The 9719-nt window shown below is 31.5% G+C and overlaps 1 protein-coding gene across 1 annotated transcript in view; it reads left to right on the top strand.

Moving 5' to 3' along the window:
- The window catches only part of LOC109834460 (thymidine kinase-like), a 5841-nt gene continuing 1523 nt past the window's right edge, over positions 5402 to 9719 (top strand). The window contains exons 1-3 of the mRNA XM_020402480.1: positions 5402 to 5844; positions 7445 to 7589; positions 8377 to 8498. Of these exons, the coding sequence (XP_020258069.1) occupies positions 5540 to 5844; positions 7445 to 7589; positions 8377 to 8498 (572 nt within the window). The 5' untranslated portion in view covers positions 5402 to 5539. The remainder of the gene's footprint in view (positions 5845 to 7444; positions 7590 to 8376; positions 8499 to 9719) is intronic.

Genomic DNA, 9719 nt, shown 5'->3' with positions numbered 1-9719 from the left:
GTTGATATAGTGCAACGTTACTATTTATTAGTATCTTAAATTCTTCAAAAGATTGATAATCATTCAATTTGGGAAGGAACTTTGCATATGGGTTTCCTTAAAATATATTCATCAAGCTCTTTGTTGTGATTTCACTCATATTTGCATTATCTAATATTCCCAATTGATTTTGCAACTCATTCTCTATATCATAGAAGTAAAACTAAAAGTATGAAGACTTATTTCTTTGGAATTAGAGCAGACAGATTATGATATATTTGGCCTTGTGATCTAATTGTAAAAACTCCTTTTCTATTTGATGTGAGCTCTTTATCAAATCTTGCCCCAAACTATGTGAATGAGAAAATATTGTTGTACATTCTGGTGTGGCTTCAAAACTCAATTGCCTCTGGTGATTGCATTGTATAAAGGGAATATAATTCGTTTGCTATATTCACATCTGCTAGGTGGATTTCACCGTTGTGACAACAGAATGTTGGAAGATCGTGTTCAAACTTTTTGGATCCACAATAGACACAAAACTTTAGAGTGCGTAGCTTATATAGTAAAGAACATACCGGATCATTAAGAATTTTCCCTAGCACAAATGTAAATATTTAATAAACTAATATATAATGTTATATAACCCTTTTAATAAACTATAAAGTATATCTACACCAACCTTCATGCTCATAGGCCGGTAGTAAGGCTCCACAAAATAAGTCAACTTTACGTTGTCGTTTATCATTAATGGTATTACCAGCAGAGTCATTACTTTGTGGCTTTCTCTTATTATCTAATAGTATTACGTATTCATTTTGGTGTTAGGTTTTAAAAAAGCCAAATGTTTTGGAGTGTTTTATAACAAGCCCCAAACGTTAGGTGGAATACATGATATTTATTAAGTTTAGGGGGTTATCTTAAAATTAGCAAACTGCGTGTGTGTGCATATGTGTGTGTTAGGTGGAGGGAGTTTATGAAATTTTACCACCCAAAAAAATAACACAATATTCGCATGTATGATGCGAGCACTTAATATATTTTCTCTTATCCAACAAATGGGTCCAAAGGAGACTCAATATTTTGGGGTTTGTAGGTATGGACAAGAACCTAGTCTCTTCTTTCAACTTGATTATTAATTAGGTTAGTTTGAGTATATGACATGTTTGTCATTATTACCCAACTGTATTAGTCATTTTGTATGTATATATTAATTACAGTTAAGAAAATTGTCACTCTAATTTTAAATTCTATAGTGAAGTCATATCAAAGCCCACAAGGTCAAACTTCACACTTGTTATGAATTTGGTTCTAGATGAGAATATCATATTTACGAACAAAAATGTGTATCAAGAAGAAAGGTATATGTTTTCTATTTCGGTTTAATCAAATAAAATATATAATCAAATAAACCCAAATTAAATTAATATCAAATATGAAGATTTACCTTGATAGATGGGAGAACTTGCAATAATCAAATCCTTAATCCTCTAAATACTACATGAAAATTGAAGAAATTTAAAAAAATATATCAATTGCCATAAAAACCAATTGCTAATTGCAGCTCAAAACAAGTATCAGTATTAAATCAAATACATAATATTTCTAAATAATCATGAAAATAAGAAAAGAACATACATGTTGAAGGAGATGAAGTTACTATAAAAATTATGTAAATTTCTTGGTTTATATATAGGCATGAGGTGTTGCATGTGATAGGATAATAGTCATAATAAGAGTTCTCTTTGTACAAACGTTTAAAATTTTAAAAATAGAATTTGATTAGGATTGTGTTTGATTGTTTATTTTGAATTTAGAGATGTTTATCATATTTTGTTTATCATATTTAATTGTATTTCAAGTGCACTTGTTAAATATCAAGGAATGCCTTCCGTTTAAATCTAATTAGCACACGAAACAGGTATGCCTTCAGTTTAAATTTAGTTAGCACACAAAACAAACATAACTTCTACCATATCTTAATACAACATAAAATAATGCAAATCCCAAAGTTACATGAACTCTCTTATCCCCCTCTGGCCGACCCCCAACAACATCCTTAAAAAAGAATAAAAATAAAGATAAAAGACAAACAAATATTTTAAAATAAAGATAAAACGAATATTTCATAGGATAGTTTAAACAACTAACAAGTTTAAAAATTATAAATCTCAGATACGTATAAACTTGTCATTATAAACAAGATGAGAATATCATATTTACGAACAAAAACGTGCATCAAGAAGAAAGGTATCTGTTTTCTATTTTGGTCAAATCAAATAAAATATTTAATCAAAATAAACTCAAATTAAAATAATATCAAATATGAAGATTTACCTTGATAGATGGGAGAACATGAAACAATCAAATCATTAATCCTCTAAATACTGCATGAAAACTGAAGAAATAAAAAAAATATCAATTGCCATGAAAACTAATTGCAGTGCGAAACAAGTATCACCATTAAATCAAATGCACAATATTTCTAAAGAATAATCATAAAAAAAAGAAACATACATGTTGAAGGAGATGAAGTTACTGTAAAAATTGTGTAGTTTCTTGGTTTATATATAGGCATGAGGTGTTGCATGTGATAGGATAATAGTCATAATTATAGTTCTCTTTGTACAAACATTTAAAATTTAAAAAATAAAATTTGATTAGGATTGTGTTACATTGTTTATTTTAAATTTAGAGATGTTTATCATAATTAATTGTTTATTATATTTAATTGTATTTCAAGTGCACTTGTTAAATATCAAGGTATGCCTTCCGTTTAAATTTAGTTAGCATGATGCGGCATAAAACATGTACCAAAAATGTTATAAGTGCACAACCGTGTCAAGTTATAGTATAAAAAGTTATCGATCTCACGAGGAAGGTGTTTTGTAGGAGAAAATATAAATCGGTTCTTATGTTGTGTGCGTAACAAATAGGAGTGAAGAATAAGTATGATTGTGGAGAGATAATGCGAGTGAAAGTGATAGTGTGTAAATCGGCACAAAATGTAAGTGAGAGTAGATGTGACAAAGAATGAATGATTTTCACAAGGAGAAAAAGAAAGATGAATAAAATCAAGAATCAAAAAGGAAAATCAAGAATAAAAAGAAAATTTAAGAAAGTAAAGATGGCGAATTCAATTAAAGATATGAGTAATCTAGAATTGAATCCACTTCTTAGAAAAAGGTGATTCCCTAGAGGGTTCTAGCCTAAAGGCGAATCAAAGAAAATGAAAATGAACAAAAAAGAAAACTAAACCCAAGAGAGTTCTAGCCTTAAGGTGAATAGTATAAGAAAATAAAATAGCGATTCTCTAGAGGGTTCTAGCCTAAAGGCGAATCAAAGAAAATAAAAATAAACAAAAAGAAAAACTAAACCCAAGAGGGTTCTAGCCTCAAGGTGAATAGTACAAGAAATTAAAATCTAACTATAAAATAAATTATAAAATATAAACTATAAAATAAATTAAAAGAATTAAATATAAGAAAATAAATCTACTCTATAAGCATGAAATAAATCTAAGACAAGAGGGTTCTAGCCTCTTGGCTATTTAACAAGAAAATAAAATCTAACTACAAGCATAGAAATAAATCTAAACTAATAAGCAATAAAAAAGAAATAAAAGAGAAAAATAAAAAAAATGCAAACCTCCAAATACTTCATCTCCATCTTCATCATCCAACAAAGAGAAGAAATATTTAAAGTGGTGAAAAAAATATTTTATTAATTGTAATAAAAATTATAAATTTGGAAGGCCTTCTCAATTAAGAGTGGCCCTTCTCTCCAAATGATGTTACAAAAATTTTTACCCCTAACCCCTTACTCTCTACCCCTATTTATAGTAAACATCAGTGAATGAAAGCCTTTGAATCAAAGTTGATCTCCAAGAATGCAATTTCGACCGTTGATGAATTCTAGATGACTTGGAATCGATACAGGCATCGATGCGCGCATCGATGCTCCAATAAAAATTTTAACTTCACGATTGGCTTCGTCTCGTCGAGATAGATGATTTTCATATATTATATGTTAAATTTCGCCTTTCGGATTGGGAGATATCGTCGTTTCTTTGCGACCAACCATCTTGAATATAATTTCTCTTCATATTAGATTTTTTTATTTTCTTCGGCTTCTACAGGCTATTCGGCTTGATTTTGGGCTTTAATAAAATGTTACAAAAATAAGGAAGTTGGATTCTTTTGGGTATTTATTTATTATTTCTTCATTAACATGCAATTAAAGATAAAAATAATTATTAGTGGTATATTTATTCATTAAAAATAGATAATAAGAGTATAAAATTATAATAAAATGTGATTATCATAGCACACGAAATAGGTATGTCTTTGGTTTAAATTTAGTTAATTAGCACACGAAACAAACATAACTTCTACCATATCTTAATACAACATAAAATAATGCAAATCCTAAAGTTACATGAACTCTCCTTATCCCCCTCCGGCTGTCCCCCATGCACATCCTTAAAAAGAATAAAAATAAAGATAGAAAACAAACAAATATTTTATAGGATAGTTCAAACAACTAACAAGTTTAAAAATTATAGATCTGAGATACGTTTAAACTTGTCATTATAAACAAATTTTAGTTAGTTAATAATTTTGGTAATTTGATTATAATTAGGATAGTTATACAATTTAAAAGTTAGAATTTGAATAAGATTAGGGTAGTTCAAACTTTTTGAAGTTATTTTATTAGGATTAGAATAAATCATTAAATACAATTTAAAAATTAGAATTTGATTAGTGATAGGATAATTTAAACTTAATAGGGGTATTTTTGTCTACCGAAAGATTTTCCCGAACTCGTGTTTTTAAAGGGAGTATGATATGATAAGATAGATAATAAGGGTATAATATAATAAAAGTGTTATTATCACCGACCATAGTGTAAGTCTATGGTAATCAGAAACAACTTAGTCTCTCTTTCATTAATTCTTACTCGAGTTGTTACTATCATACATATCTATATAAAAAAGGTTGATCTATATCACTCACGGGTGATATAGAGTTAGTTTGATAATTACAACTCCTCTACTAATTACGGGGTGGTTCTCGTAGGATCTCTACTGCTGCTGCACTCCACACTGGGGAGGGAGTTATCTATTGAAATTTTGAGTTGGTTAGTTTAATTAAGTACATTGGAGACAAGTTTGTCATACGAAAAAAAATAAATATTAACATCAAAATATGGAGGAATATATTAAGAGTATCTTGGAATATATTAAGAATATATTCTCTTACGGAGAAATTGAGGTAAGGTCAAGAGGTTTCACACTAAATTAGGGATAAATATGAAATTTCAAAGAGTGCCGCTTTTACCATCCTTTTATTCCGTAGTGGGCCTGTTATCCATTCTGTGAAGTCAAAAGAAAGCCCATTTCAACCTGCTTGTAGATCCACTTGGCTGAAATTCCCAAAACCACTTCTTCATCCCCCACCATCTAGTTTACTCCTTCCCTCCAAAAACCCTAAAAAAACCCTGCTCCCTCCAAATTCACACCCGAATTTCAAATACCAAAATCCAGTAAATAAATACAACCATGCGCTCCTCAATTGCCACTATGAGATCTCTCCTCTTTCCTTCACTCCCATTTCATCATCACCGTCACCAGCTCCTCTCCCCTCTCTTCTCTAACCCTAAAAAACCCCTCTTTGAGTTCTCCATCAAGTCTAGGCCTTCTCGATTGACCGTTAGATCCCACTCCAGTATGCCAATCAAGGGTTCGGATCGTTCGGCGGAGGCTCGGTGCTTGTCGGGTGAGATTCATGTGATCGTGGGGCCGATGTTTGCGGGGAAGACCACGGCGCTTCTCCGTCGGATTCAGTGTGAGGTCGACAAGGGAAGGTAAGATTGAATGCGCAGGGCTTCGTTTTGTTCAAGTTTGGTACTGGGTCCTGTGTGCAAAATGAATAATTTGCAGGAAAATTTAATCTTTTGCATATTTTTCAGAGAACATTTTTAAGGGTTTCCCCCCATCTTTTACCCTGATATAATTTCAAAACCCCACGCTTCCACAATTATTCATACACCCAAAACATCTGAGTTGATAAGGAGGACTTTCTTTTGTTCAAATTTAGTATTAATTCCTAAATGCAAAAGAAAATTTTTTGCTGAAAGTAATCTTTTGCAGTTTGTATATTTGTAGTAGAACATGTTTAAGGTGTTTTTTTTTGTTGTAAACTTTCTTTTATCCTGGTATAATTTTAAGATATGACACTTCTTCAGTCATTCAGGCACCGAAAATCTCTGAATTTATTTATTCTTACACCAAAAATCTGTGTTAATTTACTTTAAAGTATGGTAAACTGCTGTATTTCGGTCTTAAGTGCTATAATATTTGTTGAACTGCTAAAGTGCTATAATAAAGGGTTAACCATCAATTTTATGTCTAAAATGACAAGATTAGGTGTTGTGGGTGTATGAAAGATTTTGAAATTGGATGAATTTAATTAACTAGAAAATTTGGCACGTGCCTTTGCATGCGAGATGGAAAAATATATAGGAATTAGGTGACATTATAAAAATCTATTTAAAAATTGAGTTCATATTCCTAAATCTAGATGCACTAATTAATGGTTTGATTGTTTTATTTTATTTGAGAAAATTGGTTTAATTGTTTTTAAGGAAGAGTTTCTTTGTCTTAACAGAACCTTTTGTAAGAAAGTTATATTTTGAAATTATTTTCTTTATAATTTCCAACATAATACATACTTTATTATGCTTTTATAAGTTTATTAAAAGATATTTAATACTTTCAGATCCACTGTTTTTAAATTACTTTTGATAACTTTCAAATGTAATAAATATTGGTTTATAGATGATAGTCCTTTAAATATTCAATAATTACATATTAGTCCCTCGTATCTTTGAATTTTCTCATAAGTCCCTCAAATCCTACAGAGTTTTGCAATTTAGTTCCTCGATGATCAAAAACACCCTCATCTTAGGGGTTTAGGATTATTTTAGTGGAAAACATAAACTGAGGGGTTGAGCCAAATTGCAAGACCTGTTAGGATTTGAGGGCTTATGAGCAATTTTTGCATATTTATATGAGAACTTTCTTAAAGGGGTTTTTGCTTTTACCGTCATTTACTTCTAAATCCACATGCTCCCAAAATCATATATACACCCAAAACAACCAAGCTGATTTAAATGTTTGTTAATTATTACCAAGGTCCACTGCTATGGTTTTGAAGTGCTATAGTTATTAGTTAAAAAGTGCTACAATAAAGGTGTAAAATGTTGAATCTGAGTTAAAAGTAAATAAGATAGGGTGTTTTGGGTGTATGAATAATTTTGGAAGTGGATGGTTTTGGGGATTATTCTCGGCAAGATATTGGGTTTAACATCAAACAACCCTTCTTTTTATTTTGTAAATGAATTGCATTGTAAATTTGCTAATTTGCGAAAATATTTCAGTTGATCTGAATAATTGCATCTGCAGAAAGGTGGCGATGATAAAATCTGATAAGGACACAAGATATCTGATTGATTCAGTAGTCACACATGATGGTGTGAGAATGCAATGCTTGGCTCTGAGTGAGCTTTCAACATTTCAAACAAAGATTGGAGTTGAAGCATATGATAAAGTACAGTGAAATCTTTTTTCTTTATGCTAAATTGCTCGTCTACGTAGTGTGATCTTGAAACCTGAAGTTCTGTGGCACATGCTAAGCATATGTTTTGGTTATAAGTCTTCTGTTTTGTGTACCTTTTGTAATTATATTTGTTGGTGTATCCTGTTGTACTGCATGTTTGTGTCTCTTCTCTTGCAACATAACTTCAACTTGCTCTATTATGTAGTTTAACATTATTTTTCCTTTTTTTTCCTGTTATCTTAACATCTATCTTAACATTTCTATTTAATTTATATTTCTCACCTTCATTCTTCCTGATGTCCGGAAATGCTTTGGCCTCTTTTGTTTGAAAGAATTTGTAAATATATTAGGGTTCATGGTCATCAGCTGAAGTGGTGATTAGACTGATTTTTTTCTTTGATTTTCCTAAACTTTAATCATCTTGATTTGTGTGCGTGCGTGCGTTGGTGTGTGTGTGCATGGTAGTCTGTGCGTGCATGTGTGAGTGAACACACTTGCACATGTGCAGTGTGCGTGTGCGTGCGTGCATGCATGCATGGGGGGTGTGTTGTGTTATACTCGATGCTAATTTTTATTGAATATTTTGTTTATTATCTGATAACGGACTACTAGCAGATATTTCTTCAGTAGCTAGGTCCTAGAGTTACTATTTTACTGTTTGTACTATATGCAGAATTTCATATTTGCATCGATATTGCTGAGTACTTTGCTCAGATACTTCTATTTCTGATGCACACTTTTCTCTAATAATCATTTTACTAACACCCTGTGCTGTCAGCTTGATGTAATAGGGGTAGATGAAGCACAATTCTTTGAAGATCTCTATGACTTCTGCTGTAATGCAGCTGATCGCGATGGAAAGACTGTTATTGTGGCCGGCCTGGATGGTGATTACTTGAGGTATTCGTGAACACCACATGTGAAAATCTATAGAAGGAGACTAAGATCTTAAATTCTTAATCTACATTACTATGATGCATCTTTTATCTTTTGCTTTGTTTAATTGTATGCTCCTGACCCTAAGGATTTCATAGTAATATAAAAAGACTATGAAAATAGTAAAAATAAAAAATGGGTATATGCTAAAAACTGATTTAGCAAAATGAGTTTCCAAGAGATAGTGATGAGACTCGTGCGATTAGACACATTATATCAGTTGGAACTCCCATACGATCTCTTATTAGCTCGTTTTGCTAAGTGAGAGGGTAGTTCATGGTCATTCTCAAATAAATATTTGTTCATTGAAGTGCCTTCCCAAAAGTTACTATGCTAAGTTGCATGGGTACGGGTACAGTTACTAGTATGGTATGGGTACAAGTGCAAGATACATCAAATTTGTAAAAGGTAGGGTGCGGGGACACGGCTATAAATATGTATGTTTTGTATATTTATATGTATTAAAATTAATTTACATAAGATCAATATTGTTTTTTCATTTATATCAGATCAGTATATTAGAAATAGATGTAAAGTGTAGAATCTATACGCAAGAAGTGTATGAGGATTGTTTTAAATTAAAACATGTATATAATTGCATTTACGCTTGAACAAATGTATGCGTATATTCAAGAAGTGTCCTAGATGTTCGGGTATGGTTACGGGTACGTGTTGGCTAGGGGTATGGCTTTCAAATAGAAGTACCTAGGTAACATAGGTTCTATGTTATCAACAAATATATTGTAAAAACTAGAACTCAATTCAATCAGCCATAACGTATTTCATATCAAAATAGAAACATAGGACGAATTTTACAGTTGAATTGTGTAAAATTATTCCTAGTTACAGCAGATGACAAACAAGTTTCATCAAATAGCAAAGCAAAAATCCCTCTTGAAATTGAGCAAAGATCTACCTGTGACGAGAATCCTACAACCTTTAACCCTTTCTTTTCATGCCCGATCTCCAGACCATTTTCTGAAGCCTACCAATCTCCACAATTCATCAACCCTCTTTTGCTTTTTTTATCTAACATCTTGATCAAATCACATAGAACTCCAAATTCAAGCACAAAATCATTCCTACAACTGACACACCCTTACCTTCCATTCCCCATCTCATCACGGCAAATCCCAGTTCAGAGTATGTCAAGGTATGGGCAGGGTGCAGTCACCATCCCTCAAT

The sequence above is a fragment of the Asparagus officinalis genome, chromosome 3 (assembly GCF_001876935.1).
Source record: "Asparagus officinalis chromosome 3, Aspof.V1, whole genome shotgun sequence".
NCBI lineage: Eukaryota > Viridiplantae > Streptophyta > Magnoliopsida > Asparagales > Asparagaceae > Asparagus > Asparagus officinalis.
The sequence above is the reverse complement of the archived record's forward strand: the minus strand, read 5'-3'. Positions and strand labels throughout refer to the sequence as shown.